Source organism: Gadus morhua, chromosome 6 (genome assembly GCF_902167405.1).
Source record: "Gadus morhua chromosome 6, gadMor3.0, whole genome shotgun sequence".
Lineage (NCBI taxonomy): Eukaryota > Metazoa > Chordata > Actinopteri > Gadiformes > Gadidae > Gadus > Gadus morhua.
Window position 1 is genome coordinate 18,781,509 of NC_044053.1, and position 27,393 is coordinate 18,808,901.

General features: G+C 47.0%; 1 protein-coding gene across 6 annotated transcripts; it reads left to right on the forward strand.

Moving 5' to 3' along the window:
* The first annotated feature begins 244 nt into the window (after window positions 1–244).
* On the forward strand, window positions 245–26,024 carry ap1b1 (adaptor related protein complex 1 subunit beta 1). 6 transcript variants are annotated; one of them, XM_030359389.1, is made up of 24 exons: window positions 245–525; window positions 2,194–2,254; window positions 3,313–3,418; window positions 3,561–3,696; window positions 3,922–4,167; window positions 4,615–4,805; window positions 5,166–5,387; window positions 5,628–5,748; window positions 5,930–6,025; window positions 6,167–6,282; window positions 9,360–9,525; window positions 10,907–11,005; window positions 12,166–12,425; window positions 12,962–13,166; window positions 13,654–13,674; window positions 13,876–13,992; window positions 14,961–14,990; window positions 15,078–15,215; window positions 15,329–15,474; window positions 15,797–15,926; window positions 19,779–19,863; window positions 20,939–21,025; window positions 21,618–21,772; window positions 24,617–26,024. In XM_030359389.1, the coding sequence occupies exons 2-24, from the start codon at window positions 2,218–2,220 to the stop codon at window positions 24,689–24,691; spliced, it is 2,985 nt and encodes a 994-aa protein (XP_030215249.1). In that variant the 5' UTR covers window positions 245–525; window positions 2,194–2,217; the 3' UTR covers window positions 24,692–26,024. The 6 variants fall into 6 exon arrangements, with proteins under 6 accessions (XP_030215249.1, XP_030215250.1, XP_030215248.1 ...); XM_030359390.1 differs by having other exon boundaries at window positions 314–506; XM_030359388.1 differs by lacking the exon at window positions 245–525 and adding an exon at window positions 589–755.
* Window positions 26,025–27,393: the final 1,369 nt, after the last annotated feature.

The following is a 27,393-nucleotide window of genomic DNA, read 5'->3' on the forward strand; positions in this document are numbered from 1 at the left end:
GCTAAACACAATATAGTTTCAACACAGAGCTCTCTGTATTAAATTAGCTTTTCTGACTGTAGTTGATCTCAAAATAATACATGGCGAACTATCATACACCTTTATAGCTATCATACACCTTTATTATTGGATTATTGCACAGCAATGCACCTAGGATGGACTCTGACCGCCCCTCTATCTCGGGATGGATCTGTGAACTCCAGGTGTGGTGAAGCTCAGAAGAACTCCAGGTGTGCTGAAGTTCCGATGGACTCCAGGTGTGGTGAAGCTCAGATAGACTCCAGGTGTGAATGTAGCCCAGATGAACTCCCGGTGTGAATGGAGCTCAGATGAACTCGAAGTGTGAATGAAGCTCAGATGAACTCCAGGTATGAATGAAGCTTAGATGAACTACAGGTGTGATTGAAAAAAGTTTCCGGAAGTGGAGTTTGAGGGAGGAGCGTCAGACTGTCCGCGGTGAGCCGTTCTGCTGAGCCGTTCTGCTGCTGTTCTTCCAGCTGTGTCCTGTGAGTTCATTTAACCCCCGTGAGTACCTTAAGTCTTCTAGGTAGGGTTCAAAATAGGCCGGTAGATTAAGAGCTTAACAGTTCTGGTGAGGGCTTCCTTAAGCCTCGACTCGGAAGGTCATGTCTTAGTTTTGTCGCTGGAGACTTAGCATAGCGCCGGGCTAGCTGACACTGACAGTTGCTAAGCTACATTACAGCAGCTGCTATCCCAATTCTTCAAACATGCAGGAATGGGCCAATCAGTTATGCGTGAGTAATCGATCAAACGGAATAGCTGTTAACCTAGCTATCGGCACAATTCAGACGAATCGCATTAATCTGCCCTCTTGTTTGTAGCTAGCCACGACGAGCTACAGGCTGTGATGCTAACCCTAGCTAGGAGCTGACGTGTTAGCCTGCTGGCGAGCCAGAGACCAGGAGTGTTTAACTTATAATAACCGACATGCCTCACCTGGGATTCCTTCGTAGTCATACTGAGACTCTGGAGCCTGTTGTGAAGATATAAAGCGATAAAGATATAACCGCAGCTAACAGACGGTTCATTCATTGGTTGATCATCAAATGATCAGCGGGAGAAGATGGCATATATATGGTTCTGCATGAACGATAGAATATATATTTTTCTGCATGAATAATAGAATATATATGGATCTGCATGAACGATAGAATATATATGGTTTTGCATGAACGATAGAATATATTGTTCTTCATGAATGCCATCAAATCCTGTTGTCATAATGTCATATTATAATAACGTTTCAGGTTGTAGTCATATCTCCCAATCTGAACGAAACTAAACACTTAAATAGAATACAAATGCTCCAGCGTTGGAAAACGTATCATTCTTTGCATTTAAAATGAGCAACACTGTTGTTTATTATGTTGTAAAATTTGCCAATGGGAGATGACTCCCGTGGTCTAGGCCGGGTACCGGACTAGAGAACACAATGGGGGGACCATACTAGACTGGGAGGTTACGGGACTGGACTGTGGGGACCAGACTAGACCGTGGGGACCAGACTAGACCGTGGGGACCAGACTAGACCGTGGGGACCAGACTACACCGTGGGGACCAGACTAGACCGTGGGGACCAGACTAGACCGTGGGGACCAGACTAGACTGTGGGGACCAGACTAGACTGGGAGGGTATCGGACCGGACTAGACTGGGAGGGGACCGTACTGGACTGTGGGGACCAGAATAGACTGGGAGGATACTAGCCTGGGAGGGGACCAGACTGGGGACCACCACATCACAAGTCCTTTTAAACGTGTTTAGTGGAGTCATTTACAAGCTATTTGTAAAATATGCTTGCTGCTTGCAATTGAGGCAGCCCATACTCCCATGGAGGAGAAAGGAAATTGAATTACCATTGGTTATTCAACGATGCTCTAAATTCATCAAGAACATTTACAGCATTTTTCTCTTTAAGCTCTAGTCTAGGATAGGCTCATAACAGGAAACCCATGCTGCTGTGTAAGGACCAGGGACGGGTGGTGATCCCGGACCGAGGGTGATATGCAAAATGCTGATGCTCAGAAGTTTGGTGTTTTGAATGAATCACTGAAGAGAGCCAGGAGCAGGCAGGAAGCCCTTTCGTTCTGCCTCTGCCAGCGCTTCAAGGTTTCCTGTTACCCGTGTGAAAAACATCTCTAATTCTCTGTTCTTATTTGCTCTCTTATTGTAGGAGAACCGACAATTTGGATCCAAGATGACTGACTCCAAGTACTTCACGACTACCAAGAAAGGTATGGAGGCATTAGCCAGTATATATGGGTTGTGTTTTCTAGCCGGTATGCAATCAATAATTGATTATGCCGCTGCGTTCTGGTAATCTGATCTCCATGCTGTAGCGATTTGTAGTTCTTATGTGGGAAGCATTAAATTGTCATGCTCCCAGAAAACTACGCCTGCTAAGTTTGTCTAGCGAATCGTGCTGCAGAAGCCAGCTATCCTTCAGTTAGACCGCCCCATTGGGATTAACACAAAAAAACCATTTTTTCATTTATGTTGGAACGTGTTATTGTGTCTAACACTATAAGCAGCTGCTCTGGTCTAAAGCAGATTAAATACCTCGAGAATTACCGTCGGAGAATTAGCTGCCCTGCTGGCCCTCTGTACAAACTTGCCTCTGAATCTGGTTCATAGAGCTGCCATTAAAAGATAGATATACTGCCCACCCAAACGAATGACTCAAACCATGTTTTGAAACATAAAGCCCTTACATTCCTCTGAGTCACACAATTCAGTTAGATGGTGAAACCTATATATAAATGGATATTATTCAACATGTACAAATATTTATTCTGCTCTGATCCTTTACTGTGCGTGTAGGTGTGGTTGTGGCTGTGTCGAGTAATTCCCGACCTTAGCCAATGTAGAGAAAGTCTCCAATTTGACCACAGAACTACGACTTAGATCTAGTGGGAGAATAGTAGCCTAGGCCATATTGAAGTTTATTTTGAGGTTTTGGACTCACAAATTCAACTGCCCTGCTGATCTCGGTGGGCGATGTTCCAACGTTTAGTATTTGTCCTAACCTCTTGATACCTAGGCTGTACAAATATGTGGCAATCCAAATCGACCAACATAGAATAGAATAATAAGGATTAATACATAAGTGAAGAGGACTGCATACGATATAGTTTGTTTAACTCTGCGTGTTGATGCAGTTTGTTGAATCACTATAGTTTGTACGTTAAGCGTCAACACCCAATACTTTGTTGTACTGCTGTAGCTTTGATGCTCAATCTTTCCTCCTCTGTGGCCTATAACCCTTAACCCAACACTTTGCTTCACTTCTCAGGGGAGATCTTCGAGCTCAAGGCAGAGCTGAACAGCGATAAGAAGGAGAAGAAGAAGGAGGCCGTGAAGAAGGTGATCGCGTCCATGACCGTTGGTAAAGATGTGAGGTGAGCAGAGAGGTGCTGCAGGATGTCTGCATATCAAATGAAAGGTGTCCGTTGCTGTATTGTAAAGGTAGCAGAATGCTAGGGCTGAATGTGGTCAGTGTGGAGTGTGTTGCAGAGAATGAAGTCCAACACTCTGTCACAGCGCCCTGTTCCCAGATGTGGTGAACTGCATGCAGACAGACAACCTGGAGCTGAAGAAGCTGGTGTACCTCTACCTGATGAATTACGCCAAGAGCCAGCCAGACATGGCCATCATGGCCGTCAACACCTTCGTGAAGGTAACGTCTCTCCAGAGGGATTTAAACAACTGTCACTGAGATCTGACGAGTTCTAGTGGAAAAATGTAATAGTTCTCATTTTAACATATAGCATTTCTTAATCCTAAATAAAACCCTTTATCTCCCTTTGAGGGCTTTGGAATATCTATATTATTATTAATCGGTCACTGTTTATATGCTCCATGGAGAATAGCTCTCTCTCCTCATTGTCAACCCTCTCCTCAGGACTGCGAGGACCCCAACCCCCTCATCCGGGCCCTGGCCGTGCGCACCATGGGCTGCATCCGCGTGGACAAGATCACAGAGTACCTGTGTGAGCCGCTGAGGAAGTGTCTGAAGGACGAGGACCCCTACGTCCGCAAGACGGCTGCCGTGTGCGTGGCCAAGCTGCACGACATCAACGCCCAGCTGGTGGAGGACCAGGGCTTCCTAGACACTCTCAAGGACCTCATCTCCGACTCCAACCCCATGGTGAGGCTCCCAGCGGGCGGCCGGTAGGGCATGCACGCAGCCAGTCAGGCAACCAGACATCCAGTGAAACCTGCAGGCAGTCAGTACACAGAGCCCGCCAGACAGCTTAATTCAGCCTAATAGCTAAAATCGTTGCTTGATGGATGACTGGAACTCATAGGTTCTCAGTGGGTGTGTGTTAGTGAAGCATGTTACAAGTGCCACGCACCCGGTCTTGGATGGGAAGTGAAGAACTAAAGCTTAATTAAAATCCATATAGAGTTAGGCTTAGCCCCAAACCATAACCCTAGCTCTCCACATAATCCTCCATAATTTGGTCTCATTTATAGTGGTATTGTGTCGTATGGTTCAGACCTAGATGCTGTCAGCCTTCCCTGAGGCGTCAGGATCTAGCAGGGCAGTGTAACCCCGCTGTCAGCACACCTTCACATTCCTCCCTCCTGTCAGGTGGTGGCCAACGCTGTGGCGGCGCTCTCGGAGATCGCAGAGTCCCACCCCAACAGCAACCTGCTGGACCTCAACCCCCAATCCATCAACAAGCTGCTGACCGCGCTCAACGAGTGTACGGAGTGGGGCCAGATCTTCATCCTGGACTGCCTGGCCAACTACACGCCACGCGACGACCGCGAGTCCCAGAGGTAAGGGGACGGGATACGACAACAAGTGGTCAAACTAGAGCTGGGCGATTAATCGAATATTGACCAAAATAATCGTGTTTATGATTTTGTTTTTCCCATAATCGAGCAGCCCTAGATCAAACCCTAAGCTCTGGAAGGATCCCCTCAAGTTGGCTTCCTATTATGTCGGCTTTTAGGACACTAATTATTGGGCCGGATAATTCCATTTTTGCCGACGAATAATCAAGTCAATAGAATTGTAAAGAACTGGTGAATGTTGTTACTTTAAAATCAATGTATTTCTTGTAAGCATTTAATACTGCGATTTGAAAGCTGAAGGCAGTGCATACCCCTTACGTCTCTCCCTCCTCCTGCTCCCAGCATCTGTGAGCGGGTCACCCCCCGGCTGTCCCACGCCAACTCTGCAGTGGTGCTGTCGGCGGTGAAGGTCCTGATGAAGTTCATGGAGATGCTGCCCAAGGACCTGGACTACTACGGCACGCTGCTGAAGAAGCTGGCCCCGCCGCTGGTCACGCTGCTGTCAGCGGAGCCCGAGCTGCAGTATGTGGCCCTCAGGAACATCAACCTCATCGTGCAGAAACGGTAGGACCACATACCCTTTACCACAGCAGGGTGCTGTCGTTGTTGAGCCTCAATCAGGCTTGTATCTCTCATTGCTTGATTATCGGGGTAATCTGTACCAGAAAGCAACCAAATATTATATTTAGTAAACTAAAGCCAGCATTGATCACGTTTTCAAATGGCTTCAGTTCGGATCCCTTCTGTGTTGGTTCTGATCATGGTCTAATGGAAGATGACTAACGTTGACCCGCTGCCCCGTAGGCCGGAGATCCTGAAGCACGAGATGAAGGTGTTCTTCGTCAAGTACAACGACCCCATCTATGTCAAGTTGGAGAAGTTGGACATCATGATCCGCCTCGCCTCACAGGCCAACATCGCCCAGGTAACCGTGTCTGTCCAGACATCAGACATCATCATCTTTGGGACTGCAACACATGTTTAACCCGCAAGAACCCATCTGTGGATCATTTAAAGACATAGCGGCCTGAGACTGTTGACCCTGTCTTTGCTGCTCTAGTACACCAGAGGTGGATGTAACGTTGACCCTGTCTGTGCTGCTCTAGGTGCTGGCAGAGCTGAAGGAGTACGCCACAGAGGTGGACGTGGACTTTGTACGCAAAGCTGTCCGAGCCATTGGCCGCTGTGCCATCAAAGTAGAGGTGAGCATCACATGGTGTACGCTGTTGACTTGGTGGAGAATGTTGGCCTCCGCACTGTTGACATTGGAGCAACACAGTGAAATATAGCAGCATATCGTCCTAGCAAATGACCAGCTCTCTTTTCAAACTCCCGTCTGTCAGCAATCTGCGGAGCGCTGCGTCAGCACGCTGCTGGACCTCATCCAGACCAAGGTCAACTACGTAGTGCAGGAGGCCATCGTCGTCATCAAGGACATCTTCCGCAAGTACCCCAACAAGTAGGTCTCCTGCCCAAGAGAACCGCTAGTTAGGGGCTGCTACTGAGAAACCGACAGTCGTTTCAGATCCATGACAGTGTAGCTTGGCATCACTTACATGATGCCAATTGTATATGAATGAAGGGATAGGACATTCCCTTCCCTTCATCGTCCCCTCAACGTCAACCTTACACATCTTGATTTATTCTCAGTGTTTTTTCTACTTGCAGCAACACTGTTTGTGGCGAACACTTTCTGTGAAGCTGGTTTTAATCGTTTTCCCAGCAAAAATGATAATCACCATGTTTCTTTTTTAATTTGTATAAACATGACAGAACATGACTTGCCCCCCCCCCCCCACCCCCAGCTCAATTCGGCTTCCAAATCCACCATAAGACCTCTGAGAGAAGTCGGTGGTTGCTTATATTAATGTTGGAAGTTGGTAATGTTTATTAGCTTAGATGTTGAACCCCACAGAACTGCCATTTTGCTGAAGCTTGATTACAATAATTAGAATCCCAGGTGATGATTACTCACCTACCCAGCGCCAGAAGAGTCAGCTCTTCTAATGGAGTTCCCACTAGCCGTAATCCTTCATCCTTTATGCTATTTAATGTATTTATTAGTATTCAATTTTCTTTCACAAGTGGTTCTACTTAAAGGTGTATTTCAAGCATTGTGCCACTAGGGGTCTCTCTTTGTTACGGTTAATATGTAACGTCACTGGCCGTTAAAGGAGTAATCTAGCCATACTGCCGTAGAAAACGTTATGTGGCGGTGGATTCAACCATGGGGTGGCCCAGCGCCGATGGGCGTGATCAAGATCACCGTACAAGTTGATGTTAGAAGCATGTTGAGCATTGTTGTAGTGTTTTGACTTTAGTATACCATGAGACACTGGTCACAGAAGCGCAGCCTAGTAAGCTAGATCGCTGTTGAAACATCACATCGATATATAAAGTCTCCACGGAGACGTTTCTTGTTTCCCCGGAAGTTAGCGGGTAAGATAATACGTCGAAACGAAACACTGCGTTACCTTAACTACAGAATCCTCTGGGATGATCATTGTAGAAACAGTAGGGCTAATGTTGGTACACAACTCACTAAATATACAAGATAAGGCTAGACTTTTTTGTTATTTCAAAGCGGAATGTTCCATATTATACTTTAACCATCCTCCCTTTGTGATCAGCCCCACTGTCTCAGGATATCGGCTTCACAACATTCTCTGACTTTGGCCCTGAAACGCAAGCAAACAATTTTTGTAGACCAAGAACATTCAATCGTTGGAATGTCTAGCTGAGTTTTACTGCAATGTCCTTAACACTACGGAATTCAGGCTTCATATTATTCATGTTCACAGATCTTTAAAATATTATTTATAAAATAAATCATAATAATGGCTCCCGATTGGTCTGTAAATTAATTAACGTTTGAGTCTACATGCCTCATGGCACTAAACTACTTAGAGGGATGAACTATTTTTGTTACAGCTCTTTAATGCTCCCAAAGATAATTGACTTCCTATTAAAGGTGCGGCGTGTAGAATTGAGTGGCATCTAGCAGAACGGACTTGGTGGAAATTGAAACTAATATTTTAACACTTAATTTAAATAAGTGTACATTCCCTTGAGGGGATGTTTTCGTTACCTTTGCATGAGGAAGATGCTCCCTGTATGTACATGGGGAGCAGTTCCTCTACCAAGGAGGCGGCCATGTTGCACCGAGATGTTTCTACAGTAGCCCAGAACGGACAAACCGCTCCCTTTTTAGTTGTAGTAAAGTGGGGGGCGTGCTGTCCCCATGATAAGAAATAGTTGTTAGAAATTCTTAGTGAACATTAAAGTGATTTTGATTATGAAATTGCAACACTTAGCACCATTATGGCGTTATATTTTAAGTTTCTCATAAGTTGAACTCATCTCAGACACGGACATTAACGTCAACCGCTGGCCAGGGGGAGCTCCACTGCTCTTTAGACACAGTTTCCAAATTTCCCTTGGTCACTTAGTTTTAGTCCTGAATGAATTTAATATTTTTAAATCCATGAATATATAGAGCTGTCAAGTGATTAAAATATTTAATCGTGATTAATTGCATTAATGTCATAATTAACTCACGATTAATCGTGATTAATCGCAAATTATTTTTCTATGCTAAATATCCTTTGATTTTTTTGTCCCATAATTCTTCTCATTTTAATTCTCTTATCAACATGGTGAAGTGCATCGGCTTGCCTTGTGCAAATGATTTTTTATTGATGACAACATTGGCATATACTGATCAAAACAGGACGATACAAAAAAAGAGCCTATAGTGCAATTAAACGACTGCTTTGAACAAATGTCATTTGAGCATAGCAGTCAGGCTACTGCTTCTTTGTTTTGAGCCAAGGAAAAAAAAAAAAAAATCTTTTTTTTTTTTTTTGTAAATACAATAATTGCATTAATCGCGCGATAAATTTTTTAACGTCGTTAAATTTGGTTTGCGTTAACGCCGTTAATAACGCGTTTAACTGACAGCTCTATATTTTAGTAAGACATGGACATCTGTCTTGGACTTAACTTTGACCCCAAATGAGGGCGGCCCTGTGAGTGAAGTAGTGGCCAAAGTTTGGAGACCTGCTTACTGTGGGCTCAGTCTGTGACAAATTAAGCTTCAGAGCGACCAGGGCTGAGCTATAGGCATTACCGATCCAGATTAATACGACTATTTGTGAACTACAACCGGTGCCCAAAGATGCTCAGATTCAGTCTCTTAAAGCTTTTGAATGGTCGAAGCCTTTCGTTATTGAGGCTGCCATCAGGTTCAAGAGTTATCAAGCAAGAAAGCAAGCAAGTTTTTGAATCGAAACAATACAAAAAATGCCCCCCATCTCCCTCCATTTATTCACCATTGAAGTGTTGCATTTCACGCACCTGTGACTGATAGGCATGATGGATCCCTGAAGTAATCAGGGAGAAGATGGATGCCCTGATGCCCTTGCAGCAATGAGCTGGGAGCGATCCGTACTAGATGAAACCATACTTCGGTCCGCTGGAGAAGGACATTCTAGTATAACGTATAACGCTAACAGTGTTTCCTCTGTGCGGCGCCAGGTACGAGAGTGTGATCGCCACTCTCTGTGAGAACCTGGACTCCCTGGACGAGCCCGAGGCCCGGGCCGCCATGATCTGGATCGTGGGGGAGTACGCTGAGCGCATCGACAACGCCGACGAGCTGCTGGAGAGCTTCCTGGAGGGCTTCCACGACGAGAGCACGCAGGTAGGACCTTCACTAGCTCACCTCTGATTTGTGAACGCAAGTGGCTTACTTTGGATTTGCATTGCAGATTCAAAATCACTTGTACACAATGACCATACTAGATTTACAAAGTATTACAAAGTCGGCGTCTCACGAGAGTGCATTCTCCCATAATGTTGTGACACCTTAACAAAGTAAAAAGAACTGGGCTGACAGCATTAGGCCAGCGTGTCACCTGTCTGCCCAACTGGAGCGACTTCACATCGCTCCCCCACTGGCCTGGAGGTGGTGTGTGGCACAGGCTTTAGCAAGAGAAATGATGGCCTTGTGACCGTCTCTGATGGGTGCTGGGACTACAGGACGTACACGGAGGCACTCTGAAGCCCATTGAGGAGTACTAGGAAAGCTCCATGCCATGTGTTCATTAGACAGTCTGCCGGGTTTGGGTTTATAGGATTATCATTTTTGGGCGATTGATAATGTTATCTCAGGGCAATAAGATGGCTCTGGTTCATGGAATCTATTACTTTTTTATGTATGTAGAACTGAAAACAATGATTCATCCTAATTACAGATTGCAGCTATGAATATTATTTTGATCCTTTAGCACTGCATAAGTCTGAAAATTGCTTTAAACGGGTCTATAAATTCCTTGTTAATCATTTAGCTTAATTCTACCATGAGTAATGTTGTCATGACAGCCAGGAGCTAACTAAGCTTGGCAATGTTAGGATTCATATTTGTAACTTCAATTACATTGAATTATCTTTTTCTTTTTTTCTGTAAGCTTAAAGTCCCACTGCATATCTTTCTACCCAGCGTTTTTTTATTTTTATTTTCTTGTGCTCTCGGGTCATAGATAATTGGTTTCATTCCACAAGCGACATCACACCTAAGTCCCAAGCAGAACGCTGGAGGATCTTTATTTGATGCTTTTCACAATTGGTCTTTTTGTCAAGAATACAGCAGCGGCAGGTCAGGAAGGCAGAGCAGGTTGAGGAATGCTTTGAGGAGCTCGATCTAATCCTAACCTTCGTTTAACGTCGAAGAGGTCGCTCTAACGTCGATGAGGTCGCTCTAACGTCGATGAGGTCGCTCTAACGTCGATGAGGTCGCTCTAACGTCGATGAGGTCGCCCTTACGTCGATGAGGTCGCCCTTACGTCGATGAGGTCGCCCTTACGTCGATGAGGTCGCCCTTACGTCGATGAGGTCGCCCTTACGTCGATGAGGTCGCTCTAAAGTCGATGAGGTCGCTCTAACGTCGATGAGGTCGCTCTAAAGTCGCTCTAAAGTCGATGAGGTCGCTCTAACCCTAACCCTTGCTCTTGCGTTGATGAACTCTGACCCTGATAAACTCAAACCCTGATAAACTCTAACCTTGTCTCCATGGGCTCCTCCAGGTTCAGCTGCAGCTCCTGACTGCCATCGTCAAACTGTTCCTGAAGAAACCCACCGAGACCCAGGAGCTGGTGCAGCAGGTCCTCAGCCTGGCCACGCAGGTGACCGCACACGCACAAACCGCATCACAACACTGCGAGGCTAGGTGGAATCTATCGCCTTTATCTGGGCTTTCCTTCTCTCGAGGAAAGCCCAGTACGTGTTCCAGAAACACACTCCTCCTCTAACTTGTCTCCTCAGCATCTCCTGTTGGATGCGTGCCTCCCCCAGGTGTCCGCAGAGTGATTACACACTCGGTCTGCCGGTGTTGCCTGGAAACCCTGCTGCTACAAACCAGAGCTGCATGCAGTATTAACCCACAGCGCTTTAGGCTGTGGTTTTATCTGAGCTTCAAACTAGAAATCTCTGCTCCATGCAGTATTAACCCACAGCGCTTTCCCTTTTAGAAAGTGGCTTTATCTGAGCATCAAAGATTTAGGCCCAAAGCACGAGTTTGCTTCGGGACAGATGCTAATGTTTTTCTTGGAATATCCAAAGTAAACCTTGTGCTGTGTCTGAAATCGCGCCCTTCTATACTTGCACTTACTTTTTTGAGTACACTTTGCGCAAAAACGGAGAGTGTGCCAAAACGCAGTGCACTGGAAGTACCTTAGTGGCGCACTCAAAACGATCTAAAACTTGAGTGTGGACCGATGGATTCTTTCCACCCTCAACGGCCGCCATCTTGTCTAGGTGGCGGGAATTTCAAATCTGAAAATGGAGGACATTGTATCATTTGAGACCGACGTGCTCTGCAAATAAGTAAAATTACACATATTTGGTTTGTTTTTCAGTACAACTACAATGTTTTAGACCGCATCCGACCAGTGTTTTCATGGTGTTAATTCTGTAATCAGTTGGTATCAAGAACGTTAACGTGAATACTGCTAGATCGCTAATACAGGCGACTAACGGAAATGATCAAGCAGAAAACGAAGAAGAACCGTCAAACTGCAAACTCATTTCCGGTAGTTGGCGAAGGCTGTTTTGACAGTGCACTGTAGAAATGAGAGCACTGCGCCCATAAGTAAGTGTACTGTAGGGATAATGAAGTGCACTCAATGTAAGTGCACTTACGTAAGTGCGCGATTTCCGACACAGCATTGGTCTTAATGCCTACGTTTATTTGTGCTCCTTAGCACATGAGCCTCATGTCGTTCATGTCATTCATGGGCCCATGTCCTTCATGTGCTCATGAGCCTCATGTGCCAAACGTGTGCAGGACTCGGACAACCCGGACCTGAGGGACCGCGGCTACATCTACTGGCGCCTGCTGTCCACGGACCCCGTGGCAGCCAAGGAAGTGGTGCTTGCGGAGAAGCCCCTCATCTCGGAGGAGACGGACCTCATCGAGCCCACCCTGCTGGAGGAGCTCATCTGCCACATCGGCACCCTGGCCTCCGTCTACCACAAGCCCCCCAGCGCCTTCGTGGAGGGCAGCCGCGGCGTGCAGCACAAGAGGATCCCCATCCGCAGTGGATCGTGAGTCACTCACTCAGTCTCGCTCACTGACTCAGTCACACTCACAGTCAGTCACATTCAGTCACTCACACTCGATTGCGGTCACTCGCACTCACTCTCTATGTCACAAGCACACATTCTCTCACTCAGTCACTCTTTCTCCCACTTACTCAGTCTCTGTCACTCAGTCACTGGGTCATTTTGGGGGCCTTTCCCTTGATCTCCAGGCTTTGAGTGGTGAAGGTAGCTGAGAGGCAGCAGCTGCTGCCTCTCAGGGCTCAGGCCCTTTACCCGCTGTTAAAGATTGAACTGAAACTTCCTTTGCTTTAAATGGGGCTTTAATCTGTCATTACAAAAGCATTGTGATAAAGTGAGGGGCTTATTTCAGTATGATTATTCTTGAATCAGTAATATATTATAATGAATATTAGATGAATGCGATTCATATCATAAGCATTAGAAATATAAATAACTTCATCATATGATAAGTCATTGATGGCATGAATCTCCATTAAAGCGGCTCCTAACTCTGTATTAATCAAACTGCCCCCCCCCAGCGGAGAGAGCTCTGAGAGCCAGGACACTGGTGGGGCCCCCGGGGCCACCGAGGCCCCCGCCGCCGTCATCCCCTCCCAGGGAGACCTGCTGGGAGACCTGCTGAACCTGGACCTGACACCCCCCACCTCCACCGCCGGCGCCCCCCCCGGACCCCCCATGCCGATGGGAGGCATGGATCTGCTGGGGGGAGGACTGGACAGCCTGGTAGGTGGTGGGGGATCCCTGCTCACTCCCCTGTCTCTTGTTCCTTCTTTCTTTCTTCTTGTTTCGCCCTATGTCCGCTCCCGCTCTCGCTCGTGTCATGTGGTTTAGCTCCAGCTGCTACACCTGCTCCAGGTGTCTCTGGCTTAGTGCTTCGGTCAGAACAGCCTGGAACGTATCCATTGAACTAGACTAAGCGTTTTATCAGAATGTTCATGATGTGAAAGCCAGCCTACGATGGATCAGGGATACCGTTTAAACGTTGTTTGTTTTGCCTTAATAAGAGGAATACAAACGATGTGAGCAATATCAATGTTTTCAGCCGGTATTCTGTGTTTGTTCCTCAAGCTTTTCTGGAAAGTCCAAACCTTCTTAGTTGTTGGTACTGAAGCATGAATAAACCTTCCAAGTGTGTGAACGATAACGATGTTCATGGGGTGCATGAGGTTGACTGGTCTGTTTCCTTCCACTCCTTATGCTGCACCAGCAGATGGGCGATGAGTCTGAACCGGTAACTCATAACACGTGAACATGTAACATCCCCATAGATCACATCTCTTCACGCTGTCCCATAATGTCTCTGTGTGCCCAGATGTTTCCATAGCTTTCACCAGATAAGCCAATCCCCTGCACGTACTGTGACAAGGACGTTTTCCTCATAACGTGTGTGTGTGTGTGTGTGTGTGCGTGTGCGTGTGCGCGCGCGCTTCAGTATTCGCCACAAATGCCCAGGGGGGCGGACACACCTCAGTCCCTGCGGTTCTCGCACTCGAGCCCGTCGTCCCCAGATTACAGCCCCACCGAGCTGGCCCCCGGCCCGGCACTACAGGCGAGCCCACTCTAGAGGAGCCCCCCCCCCCCCCCCCCCCCCTCGCTATGACCTCCCTCACCCCGCCGCACCTCCTCAGTCCCACCCAGTAGCTCCCCTGTTTACCAGCCTAGTGAGCAGCTAGCTCCTCCAGACTAGTGATCAGCCAGATGTAGGCTAGTGAGTGGCTCCAGCGCCAGACTAGTGAGCAGCTAGCTCCTCCAGACTAGTGATCAGCCAGCTGTAGGCTAGTGAGTGGCTCCAGCACCAGACTAGTGAGCAGCTAGCTCCTCCTGGCTAGGAAGCGACTCCAGGCTAGCGATCGACTCCATCCCGAGAATAACGAGCAGCTCCAGGCTAGTGAGCAGCAGGAACACTGATGGAAGCCACGCGGCTCTGTGTAGTACCCATGCTTCCATGCCCTGAACCAGCTGATGTCCCTTATTAGCTGTAGCACTTGGTGTGCTAATTAGCAGATACAGATGGCTGACTCGTGTAATTATTTATTATTTGCGTGCGAATTTCTACTTCTGGCATTTGGTTCACTTCTGTTTAGTGATGACATGTTTTGTAGCATTACATATCCAATGCACTGGTCAGGAAGATTCCTGGTTCAGATGTGATGCTCAGTGGAGCCACTTGTTAAAGGAGTGGGTCTCCTATTAGGCTACACTAAACAGCATCCCTCAGCGCTACCATGAGTACATCAGGGGCTTCTGAAGGCATCTGCTACCATGGGTGAACTGAGAAAGGGTACTCTACTCATTTATTTAATGCAGACCCTCCACTAGCCTCCTCTTCCCTCAGCCATTAGCCTCCAGACCCGACCAGACTCCTGCCATTAATCACTGACAACCGAAAGGGATTCTCTCCTCCATCGGCCTCCTCCTCCTCTGTCCTCCTCACACTCTGCAGGATGTTCCTCCCGGTAATCTCTAACCCGTCCTTGTGCTTTCTCCTTTCTTTCCTGTTCTCCTGTTGCTCTCCAGCTCGGCGGAGACATTGGGGGGAGTCCTTCCGTAAGTCATCCTGTCTGATGCTTAGATTCACCGTTACATGAAAAATGTGTTTCCACGCTAACGCGCGCGCGCGTGTGTGTCCTACAGATGGGCTCTGGGTTCGGGGCTCCTGCGGCCGTGATGCCGTCCTCCCTGAACGCCCCGGTGGGGGGTGGTCTGGGGGACCTGTTTGACCTAGGGGGTGGCGTGGGGATGCCCATGGGAACCTTTGTCCCTCCGAAGACGGTAAGTCTGCCTGAAGTCGAGCCTGACTGACCTCCTTTGAAGAGCCGGCGGGGCTGGCATGGCGATAAGGGATTAAGGTGTGTGTGTTTGTTTGTGTGTGTGCGTGTGTGTAGTTGTGGCTCCCAGCCATGAAGGGTAAGGGTCTGGAGATCATGGGCACGTTCGCCCGGCGTGCGGGGGTGATCCAGATGGAGATGACCCTCACCAACAAGGCCATGAGTGTCATGACGGACTTCGCCATCCAGTTCAACAGAAACAGGTGAGGCCAAGCAGAGCCTTTTCATTGGTCCCCCGTGGGTCTAGATTCTGACTCATCGCAGCATGTTGGCTTTTAAAATGAACAAAACGCCTTCATGGCTGGAGCATCCTTCCAACTTGGATCCTTTTCACTTCCTTCTGCTTAAAAGAGGAGAAAAAGATTCCCGCTACTATAATCCCCTTCAGAAATCACCTGCTAGAATTCCTCATGCAAGTCCATCTCAAGTGACGGCTGGTAGGTCTGCTGACAATAGCTGAGGGAATCAGTGACTTGTGGTGAGATAGCTACATGCTAATGCTTACGCTACGATGATGTCTCCTAGCTTCGGTCTGGCTCCTGCCGGCCCCCTCCAGGTCCCCACGCCGCTCAGCCCAAACCAGACCATCGACGTCAGCCTCCCCCTGAACAACGGGGGACCCGTCATGAAGATGGAGCCTCTGAATAACCTCCAGGTACTGTTAGGATGGAGCCTCTTAATAACCTCCAGGTACTGTTAGGATGGAGCCTCTTAATAACCTCCAGGTACTGTTAGGATGGAGCCTCTGAATAACCTCCAGGTACTGTTAGGATGGAGCCTCTTAATAACCTCCAGGTACTGTTAGGATGGAGCCTCTTAATAACCTCCAGGTACTGTTAGGATGGAGCCTCTTAATAACCTCCAGGTACTTGCTGTACTGTTGGGACCAGAGTTTAAAGAGAATCCAGATGAAATAGATTTGGATTTCATATATTCATTTTCATGCAAGGGATTTCCCTCGGGGGGTAAAAGTTACACAAAAGGTAATCAAATTGTTAATTAAAGTATATGTAGTCATGAATGTAAAGTCTAGTTGACTGATGGAGTTCCATGACGCGAGTATGAGCAGACGTTTGTTGTCGCTGCCAAAGGACATTGTATCTTCTATACCTACTGGACAAGGAGGCTCAGTGTGGAATGTAGCTGTGGTGTCTTCTGTAAGAATGTCGGCTCTTCATCGAACACAAGCTCTATTTGAACAGGATCCGTGTGTCAAAAAGGGGTTTTATTTTGTGTGTTCGAGGTTTAAGTGAAAGGGAGGTGCCAGTTTTGCACCATCCTAATCCTTGCATGATTCTAAACCCGCTGATGGAGCTTGAGGCTCTGAGGAGTCACTGTGACCTAGTGTGAACCTGTGTAATGAGTACAGACTGTATCGCTGCTCCTGACGCGGGCCAGCCTCCTTTCCACCCCATGTCCTCAACACCTGCTCCTGACGCGGGGCAGCCTCCTGTCCACCCCATGTCCTCAACACCTGCTGCTGCCAAGGCCAGCAGACGGGGAAGGAGATGATCGGAGATCAGACGGCTCCTAGTTTCACGGGGTGTCTGTATCACATAAGACCGTGGGTCTGGCTGCTGTTTGGACACAAAGCCGATCAGTTAAGAGGACGAGAGCAGAGGCCTGGGCTGAGATGGGGGGGGGGGGGGGGGGGTTAATTAGTGCGGAACGATCGTCCGCAACAGTCTGAGGTAGAACAAGGGTCAAGAGAGTCTTCAGAGAGAGGGTTGGGCTTCTAAGTATAACACTAGTCTGCTCCTCCAACCTAAGTACTTCCGCTCAATTTTCATTTCCCTTCACTACTACGTCTGGGTCTGCGGTATGTTAGTGGGTTTTCTCCATCCAAATTTTCTGCATCCAATCAGCGAACCGAGGGAGTGGCTGAGATCACTGACGTTAAAGTCAGCTCTCGTTGACGAACATCTTCACGCACAGTGTTTGGTTTGTTTACATCCTGCGCGCAAAGGTAATTCCCGGCCGGACGTTAGCGATTGGTTATGGCAGATCCAGATTGGCACTGGGCAGATCCAATAGTTTTAAACTTCAACAGACACCCGCCTTCAAGTGAGTTAACGTTAGTCAATTGAGTAGATCCAGACTCTCTGTGCAAATGAAATGAAATACGAGAGTCTGGTAGAACCAGGCTAGTATAACACTACGGTGTGGGTGACTTTAGTGGATGGGATTATTAAAAAGTAATCATGAGGCATTTGTGGTTATTCTGGATACACATTTTCTTCATAGAATTGACAGAAAATGTATCAATGTGATGTATATCGTCAAGATTTGAAATGACTCCTGTAATGATGGAAGGTTTAGTCCCTATTAGGGTTGGGCGATCGTCAACAAGCTTCCATCGTCCGATTACGTCCCCGTTCAACCGTTTACCTTCGTTCAAACCATTGGACAAATCTACACACTTGTATCTTCAATAATATCTAAACGAAATTTCGATAGCTTTTATACTTTTTTCAGAATCAAAGTTTTAGTTTCTTATCGGCATAGTTTTCCGTTGCTCTCATTGATTTCCGTTGACCCCAGAGTGTGAGGGCGTTCAGGCACACACACACGCAATTTCTCCGCGACATAGCCGTGTTTACATAGACACTTCTGTTCCGATTAGAAGTGGAAGCACAATCGGAATAAAAAATGATCAAATGCCTGATCCACGTCTTTCTTAGCACTCCGCAAGTAGTCCTGGAACTTATCAACCCCAGCATGTCCGGTTGCTAAGCGACGTCAATGTATTTGGCTGAATATTTCTCTGCTGATCAACACTAGGAATGGTAATTGTAAAAAGACGCACCGTGTGAAGATATCTTTTTGTTTTGGCAAGGAGCCATGTAATAAGCGGAATAATGTATAATATAATGTATCCCTTAGACCAACATAACGGTTGTGCGCAAGAGACATACGGACGTACGCTTACCACTTTTGTAAATGCCATATATACAGTACATTCGGATTGCATGATGGGAATAGAAGTCAGACGTGTCCATGTAAACGCGGCTTAGACACACACACACGCAATGGCTCCGCCATTATCTTAAAACACACACAGACACACAAAGTTTTTCAAAGTCACATGCAGTCTGCTCGTGCCTTTCACGTGCGCGCAGACCAGTAGGTTTCAAGCTACAAAAAAGCCTCTCCTCTCGTAGCAGTGAGTGAGCACTCTGTAGCGCACTCAGCGCTACAGAGTGCGTTTCCACCTGTGCCAGTTAACTTAAATTAAATTTAGAGCTGTTAGTTAAACGCGTTATTAACGGCGTTAACGCAAACCAATTTTAACGGCGTTAAAAAAATATCGCGCGATTAACGCAATTGTTTTATTTAAAACAAAAAAAAAAAATGTTTTTCTTCGGCTCAAAACACAGAAGCAGTAGCCTGACTGCTATGTTCAAATGACATTTGTTCAAAGCAGTCGTTTAATTGCACTATAGGCTCTTTTTTTGTATCGTCCTGTTTTGATCAGTATATGCCAATGTTGTTATCAATAAAAATCATTTGCACAAGGCAAGCCGATGCACTTCACCATGTTGATAAGATAATTAAAATGAGAAGAATTATGGGACAAAAAAATCAAGGGATATTTAGCATAGAAAAATAATTTGCGATTAATCGTGAGTTAACTATGACATTAATGTGATTAATCACGATTAAATATTTTAATCGCTTGACAGCTCTAATTAAATTGTATGTACTTTTTAAGCTGTAAAAGTAGACAGCACACAGCACTGTTTCTCAGGCAATAAATAAAAAGAAAAAACCAACCTTTCCTCTGCAACTTGAGACGATGGAATCCATCTATCGTCAACAGTCGATAGAATCAAACATCGGCCCGTCCCTATCGACAGACCTGACCTGGACCCACTACCCTGTCAACACTACTGTGTTGTCTAGAGCTCTGGTCCCCTACTTGTATGAATTGAACAGCATTGGAAGAATGTATTTCATGTTTTCAACTTAAGATGGACCCAAAGACGTACATTATATTGTTCATTTTGGATGATGGCCGTTCTTCTCAATACGATCAGAGTGAGGTCTAAATGAGTGTGACTGGTCTCATTTGACTGGGCCCTGTTGCGGCCGCTGCCAAGCCCGGCACATGAATGATTCAGATCCCCTGCAGGGCCCTGCTCTCTCTGAACCCTAAACACTTCCACCTGATGGCTATCAGCGGCTGACCCCTCGGGGAAGAGGTGTTCCTGAGCCTCCGTATCTTGATGGCATTTTAGAGACGATGGGGCAAAGCATTGTGGGACAAATGCAGCTTCTTTCAGCATGGAGGACATGTGGTGAAGGGAAAGGGGGAGCAAGTTGATGGATGAAATGAGGTGTCTGGGTCTGTCCAGCCGTCAAGGCCCCCCCCCCCCACTTGTTCAGTGTGACTTTAGCAGCAGCTGTCCTCAAAGAGCCCTGGCAGAGTAATGACTCCTGGACAGCTGCTCATGATTTATCCCTCTTGTTTGTCCTCCTCCTCCTCCAATCAAATCCCCCTCCTCAGGTGGCGGTTAAGAACAACATTGACGTCTTCTACTTCAGCTGCCAGTACCCCATCAGCATGCTGTTTGTGGAGGACGGGAAGATGGGTGAGTGCTGGCCGTCAGTGTCCCCCTCCCTCCCTCCCTCCCTCCCGCTGCCCTCCCAAGTACTCTGACGCCATCGAAACCTCTGCAGTCTCGTCCTTCTCTCTACCCTCTTTCATAGGGACCGTCCCTATGTGTAAGAGACTCTTGACGCGGGTCACTTTAGTCATCAAGTCTCAAGGATTCTGAGAAAGACGTCACCACTGCTGCAACACAGCGTATTGTCTCAGCCATAATAGCAACATATAACGATCCAGCCGAAGGTCACTTATCCTCATGCAAACGGCTCATTAATTGCCTAGCCGTTTGGGCTGTAAGTTGCCTTCTGTAATTAATTCAAACAGATGCCACGTGCGAGTGCCCATGCTGATTTTTGTCGCATACTTTATGAAACACCTGCCTCTAATTTTCTAATCATATATAATTGCCCAAGGGTTGGATGGATTCGGTGGGTTCCCAATGATGATTTTAATTTCAGTGTTCGGTTAACCTTTTCAGTTTTGCAAAGCAAGCGTATTTTCAGCCAACATTTAAATGAGTTTAAATGGTTGTTTACACTGAAACATTATATACCCTAATTAGAGTGATCTCACAGGGAGTCTATCAATTGTGTTATTTTTAGGCGTTTTGCTTTGCTTGCCTTGAAGATGCTGCAGATAGAATTAGAGTTCTAGGGAGAGGGAGCAGAAAGAGAAAAGTAGAATGTTAAACTAAAAAGACGCCACACTGACCCACACACCTCCCGCTCTGGCCCTCCCTCCTGTATTGCGTTCACTCATGTGTCGTCCCGCTATGATGACACTGTGAGCAAAAGTCGTTGACAGGCAAGATTAATTCCCGCACCAATCAGGCAAGAGATGCAACCACAAATGCCTTCTATCTAATCTCATACAGAGGCAGCCGTAGTCAACTCTAGCCGCTATCTCCTGGAGAGTTTCACTCGCTAAAAGCCCGTGGATGGCTTTGGCATTTCTAACAAGTCACTCAAACTGTATATCTGTTAAATGTTACTTCAGCACCTTTCAGGGGAGAGAGGAGTTTGGTCATGAACTTCGTTCTGTTTCTCTGTGGTCTGCAGACCGCCAGGTGTTCCTGGCCACCTGGAAAGACATCCCCAACGAGAACGAGGCCCAGTTCCAAATTAACGACTGCCATCTCAACTCTGGTGAGGAGGAGGAGGATGAAGCACAATGCCGCCTCTCAACGCAGCACCGCAGCTCTAACACGTTGTCCGCTCAGCGCTGCCGGCTCTCAGCTGCTGGCTCTCAGCTGCTGGCTCCGAGCGGACAACGAGGACGTGTCGCATGGTGACTCATGAAGCTGGTTTGGTGTGAACTCGCCGCCGTCCATCTCTAATATTGTGACTCCACATGTCAGGCTGCTTGCGTTCCAGAGACGTCCTGATATCTCTGCTGGGCGTTCACCATGCCATCAGTATGTCCTGCCCTCCCCTCTGCAGACATCAGTGTAGTGCAGGGGAGGAGTCTGGGCTCGAGAGGAGGTCAGCGTCTGCTCTGCAGCGCTGGCTGAGCGAAGCTTAGGAGCAGCGTCGGTTCTTACCTGTTATTCTCATCGGTTAACTTTGCTAATCAGACACTTTAACTTTTTTAAGACCAATGCTAATATTATTTTAAATTTCACATATAATGTGTGGGTTGTCCATCAAGTCCTTTACCATTAACCTCATGGTGACTCTTGTGTCTTGGCGTTTTCCTCATTGTACCTTGGGATTGTGTGGGTTCTCCTCCTAATGACAGACGCTGCCTCCAACAAGCTGCAGGGCAGCAACGTGTTCACCATCGCCAAGCGCACGGTGGAGGGCCAGGACATGCTCTACCAGTCCATGAAGCTCACCAACGGCATCTGTGTGCTGACGGAGCTCCGCGTTCAGACCGGTAGCCCCACCTACACGGTGAGCGACAGACACACGCACGCACTCTGGGTCATGATCCCAGCCAGAGCTGGAGTCTGATTGGTTGGCAGGGGATGAGCAACGGTTGTGTGATTGCATGGTGTTGTAGTGATGTGGCGGGTGTGGGCGTGCGTTGCGTGTGTGGGGAGAGATGAAGACAGACTCTTTGTCCTCCACATCACTCTCTCACCAGGTTTTTATCCACACTTCCGTTTCCCTCTATCCTCCGTTTCCACAGAGTATTTCAAAACATTTATTATTTCCCTGCGGTCTCGAGCATTAATGATCTCATATAACACTTATCATATATATATAAGTGTTGGTTTGCGCTCTGCTTGTTTTGTTGACAAGATCAGTCACAGGCTGACTGAGTCGACAGCGACAAGTTTATCATTACCCAGCGCTGCTTGAAAATTTGACAGTGAGTGAAATATCTGTTATTGAATATCTGGTGAGTCAGAAAACGCTTTGCCTCTGTGTTTATGCAGTATATGTGCCAATGGTATGGCCCTTCATATTCTGTAAGTAGAAGTTCATGTTCAAAAAACAAATGTTTCTTGTTAGGTAGCTAGCTTTTATAGTTTCTGGTTAGGTAGCTAGCTTGCATAGTTTCTGGTTAGGTAGCTAGCTTGTATAGTTTGTGGTTAGGTAATAATAATAATAATAATAATAAATTAAATTTATATAGCGCTTAATATGGTACTCTAAGACGCTAGGCTAGGTAGGTATAGTTTCTGGTTAGGTAGCTAGCTGAAGAATTGTCTGTACCGGACTGGGTTAGCCTGGATCTTCCTCCCCGTCTCTCAAACAGCCATTACCAATATCATTTGCAAACATCTCCCCCAAAACAACAAGCTATAATATGTAGTGTAGTGAAAATGGCAAAATAATAATGCTATGGTTATAAATCTATCTTGGATGTTCATGGCATCATTTTCTCTGTAGAAAAAACGATAACAAATAATAAAAAACATTGATCAGGGTTTCTAGTGGGGCTCTGGTGCTTTCCAATATAAATGGTTTAATAACATAACATAACAAATTTGTCTGAGACAAGTTTCTTAGCATTAATGTTAGTGCAAATTACAGTTTTCAATCTGTGAATTCCAGCTGTCTGGTTTTCATAATATTTTTGCTTTCAGATCTACACAAATCTGTACCCTCTATTAAGTCCCTTTACAGTTCTGCTGGATGCAGGAACGGCAGCTTTGCTGTAGAGGGTTCTACCCCATGAATACGTATACCATGAACACGTTTGGCTATAATCTTGCCGCTAATGAATGGTTGTCTAATCCTGAAGCAGTTCTCTGTTAGTCGACATGAGACCCAGGAGGCGAGACGTACGGCTGTCGAGGGACTAGCCGACAGGATAACCTGCTTTCACTGCCGTTTTATTGCTAATTCTTACAAAATTGTACTCTTCTGGAAGTATAGCACAAACTGAGGGGGCAGTTGCATGGTGCATTTGCCGAACCATTTCCCAATGTCATTATTGCATTAGTTTCCAAGCGACCTGAAGTTCCACCAGATTTAGACGTGAAGTTAACGTCACGAGGCGAGTGGCTCCGCATAAAGACTGAGGGGTCTGTCGGCGCGCGGCGTGGTCTGGGATCACTTGGGCCCAGGAGGACTCAGACCTCCTGGTACCTGTCTACATCATGGATCAGATGGTGGAACGGGGATCTTCGGCGGTCACACCAGCTGTCTCTCTCTCTCTCTCTCTCTCTCAAGCGATTCTCCGATGACCACTTGTGATTTGAGTTTGATTGGCTCTCTATGCTGTGTTTCCGTGGTTACACCTGCCCACCGACCGAAACACCAGTCTGCTCTTCATCTGGCTGTTCATGAAATTACCTTTACCCTTTTAAGATGCTGAACCCACCTTGACTGTGGTTACAGCAGCACTGTGTTTTTCATTGTTGTACTTCAGTCGTGTTGCTGATGCTAAGGACCAGGTCTGGGCCGGGACCCGGGAGGAGGCCCGGACCTGGTCTGGTCCTCACTGGGCCGGAAGCCAGGAGGAGGCCTCCTCCTGGCTCCCGGCCCGGTGAGGACCTGACCAGGTCCGGTGAGGACTAGGGATGGGTATCGTTTGGGTTTTATCCGATACCGGTGCCTACTCGGTACTTTTCAAACGGTTCCGGTGCTAAAACGGTTCTTAAACCGGTACTTAAAAAAACGAAACGGCACACACAAGTCCGTCCCGAGTCTCGAGGCGCCCATAGGCTTTATGGTTTATATGTTTGAAAGCCGTGACACACTCTTTTACCAGTTGGCCTGAAATACCACGCCTCGCAGTCATGGACCTATAAAGAAAGTCGTAGTCGTACCATGCGTGTTTACCGCAACATTGAGAAGGGGTCCCGTCTGAAACAGTGTCGCGCAGCTCCGCGTTCCGAACGTTGTGTAATCAAATACACCGGTATGGCGGTAGGCTATATTAAAAAATCATATCCTAACGAAAATACACACCGTTATTCAGTGAGAACCGGTATAGCGCCCAGCACTAACGCAAGTTGACGCAGCAACACCATGGGGGCGGGGCAGGGGGCGTTAGAAAACGTCAGGCACCGTTATGAGGAACCGAAATGTGTGTTCTTATTCGATCTCGTTACAACCGTTTACGTCGGAACCGGTTCCCTACTGGAACCGAGTTTCGGTGCTCAACCCTAGTGAGGACCAGACCTAGTCTGGACCCCACCAGGAGCTCTGGACAAGGAGGCGGTGAGCGGACCCTCCCTGTGAACGTGGACTCCATGTTGCTGCTTACTGGCACTCTGCTAATGATAATAATAAACCAGTTGTGTCCTGATGCTAACTGTCTGCCCCCCCCCTCCCCCCCAGGTGTCTCTGAAGTGCCGGGCGGCCGAGGTGTCCCAGTGTGTGTTCCAGTGCTACGAGGCGGCGCTCAAGAACTGACCACACCACACCACACACACAAACACACACACCACACACACACGCACCCACACCCACACACCCCCCTCTTTACTGCAGAGCCCGCAGTGGATAGACCACAGGGGTCGTGACCCGAGCTCCGTGAGTGAGAGAAGTGGTTCTGCCCCCCCCCCCCCCCCCTCCACGGACCCCTTCTTTTCATCTCCCCTTGATGAGTGCTTTTCACGCTGGGCTGTCCTCCGTTTGAAAAGCTCTCACATTATGAATCATGTTTTGTTTGTCGCTTCTGTCCCTCTCATTGTGATGAGGGACGAGCGTTAAAGCTGAGCTCTCCCTCTGCTTGCATGATCCTGTTGCCGCGTCGCAACAATGAATCCTCTATTCATCGTGTGAACAATCACCTGCAAGTCATCTCTGCTGTAAACTCTTTATTTTGGGTCCAAACCAAAGCATTTTGTACTGATCCACCGACTGCTCTGACAAAAGGCTTCACCGTGTTGAAGGCCGTGGAGAGAGAGGCTTAGAAAACATGTTGTTCGATTTGTAAGCGAGTTTGCTTTTAGTTGAGTGTGATTACTTTGGCTTGTACCTTTCTTTTTTTTTTCTTCTTGTTAGTCTGTCCATATGTTGTTTCCTGCCCGCGGGACGCAGCCGGTTTGCTGTGCTTGTGTGTGCCTCTTTCTTTCTCTTATTTAGTGTATTATAATATAAAGTGTGGACAGAAGGACACACACACACACACACACACGCACACGCACACGCACACACACACACTTCTCTCTAATGCTCCTCATTCATTCCATTATTATATTCGTGTGAGTTAGTGTGGGGCAGTGTGCTGTTGGGCTGAGTGCTACTCATCAATCAGGTTCTTTCCTGTAGCCCCCCACCTCTCCGCCCAGCGTTGTTTTTTTGTGCAGGGGTCAAGGGAATGGGGAGGACAGCTCTGATGGGTTCTGGGTTCCCCAATACAGCGTTCTGATGATCCCATGTCAGACTGTAGGCGGAGCTCCTCATTATGCATCGTCCCTCTGATCAAAAGAAGCCCTGCTCCTTCATCTCATTTAACTGAAGGAGTTCAACAAAGCAATGCTGTTGCTCCCCTCGGCTTGAAGTACACACTAAATATGACATGATATTGTAGTCTTCGAAAGCAAGTGTGTGTGTTTTCTCTTGGTATGAGTGTCTGTGTGTGTGTGTGTGTGTGTGTGGCAGTGGACAATTATATTATAAGATTGTTTAAAGGAAACATGTTAATGGTGAGGGATTAAGAATGTCCATGATTTGACTTGATTTTGTTTAACGCGTGTACATGATTTCAAACAGAACTATTATTAAAACTGATCTATTCACACGTGTCTCCTTTCTTCATCAACCAAGTGTTTCTCTTCGGTGTGTAAATTACGACAGTCTTTCATGGTTCATTAGGCTGAGCATCACAGATGGACACCTCTCCTCACATAGACACTCAAACGATATTACAATTTAACCTTATATTCTATTAAAATATTTCATTTATATTTTAGTTTGCTAGCTATTCAGTTTCTCTTTGTTTCTAGTTTGCCGTAGCTCTTAAATGTGAAGGTGAATCTGTCTATACAATATGTATTGACCAGTGGGGTTTTATTGAGTCACAAATTCATTGTTATGTTTATTCTTAATGAATTGTAATGTGGGAGAGGTGTTCCACTGATCCTCTGTGGGTCGGTCTAGTCTCTGCAGGGTTCCTATAAGAGCAGCATCCCGGGACCAGCTGTAAACCTGATTCGGAAACCAGGAAATCAATGACTTAAAGTTATTATAACTTATGTATTTAAATGTTGACTGTAATTCTGGAAAGCAGAACCATGCGGAAAAGTAGGGCTAGGGTGAGCAGCCTTCTGCAGCTTTGCACTCTTAAGTCTGTTAAAGTGTGAGGTTCATCCCAGTGAACGGAGAGGGGCATGTGAGGGTCCCACTGGAAGGCAAGGGGCATCTGAATGGAGAGGGGCGCTGTGAGGCCCCTGATGAGGCGGGAGACCTGCTGATTTGGGGAAGGGTTTAAGTGCTCAATGCTTATGATAAATGAATGGATTGTTTTAGAATTAATTTGTGTCCTGTAGGACTATTCAGCGCCAATCGACAAAATTGTGCCATTAAATAGAAAATAAAAGGTGCGACTTTTTAGTCAAAGGGCGTTTCGTTGGTTCGGTGGACCTAGATGTGGACCTTGACCCCTGTTGACCTTGACCCCCACTCCTTTCTTCATACGGCTCTGACCAATCCCCGCTTCTGATTGGTCAGTTACCAGCAGCAGTGTGCTATCCCGGAACAAACAGGCCGTTGCTATGGACGCTGTTGCCAACCGCAATACAATCGTTTTTAAATCCATACAATCATTCGATGTTGACATATTTTGGGTAAAAAACAATGAGGTCTCGAGCGCATAATGAGCGGAACGCTGCGGTACATCAGAACGGGAATGTGTGTGTTGTTCTCCACTGAAGGAATGTCTATCCTAGGGTCCAGCGCATCGTCCATCTTACGAGATGGTTAGTACATATATATCTGTACTCGGGGTATTCAACCTCCTGTTTCAAACATGCATGGATAAAAACATCGAGTGGGCAGAATGTGAGACATTGAGTCTGTTTCCCCGCGTTACGTGAAGCTCATATCTTCTAGTCTAATGAAGCCCTTCCATTGGCTGAGAAGGAGAGGGAGAGAGGAGGGGGGGGGGGAGA

Excerpts from the sequence above, each read along its gene's own strand:
- ap1b1 (XM_030359388.1), top strand. The coding sequence starts at position 729 with ATGCAGGAATGGGCCAATCAGTTATGC. Across the intron at positions 6,283-9,359 it reads TTCCGCAAGTACCCCAACAA|GTACGAGAGTGTGATCGCCA; the intron begins GTAGGTCTCCTG and ends GTGCGGCGCCAG. Across the intron at positions 14,991-15,077 it reads ACATTGGGGGGAGTCCTTCC|ATGGGCTCTGGGTTCGGGGC; the intron begins GTAAGTCATCCT and ends TGTGTCCTACAG.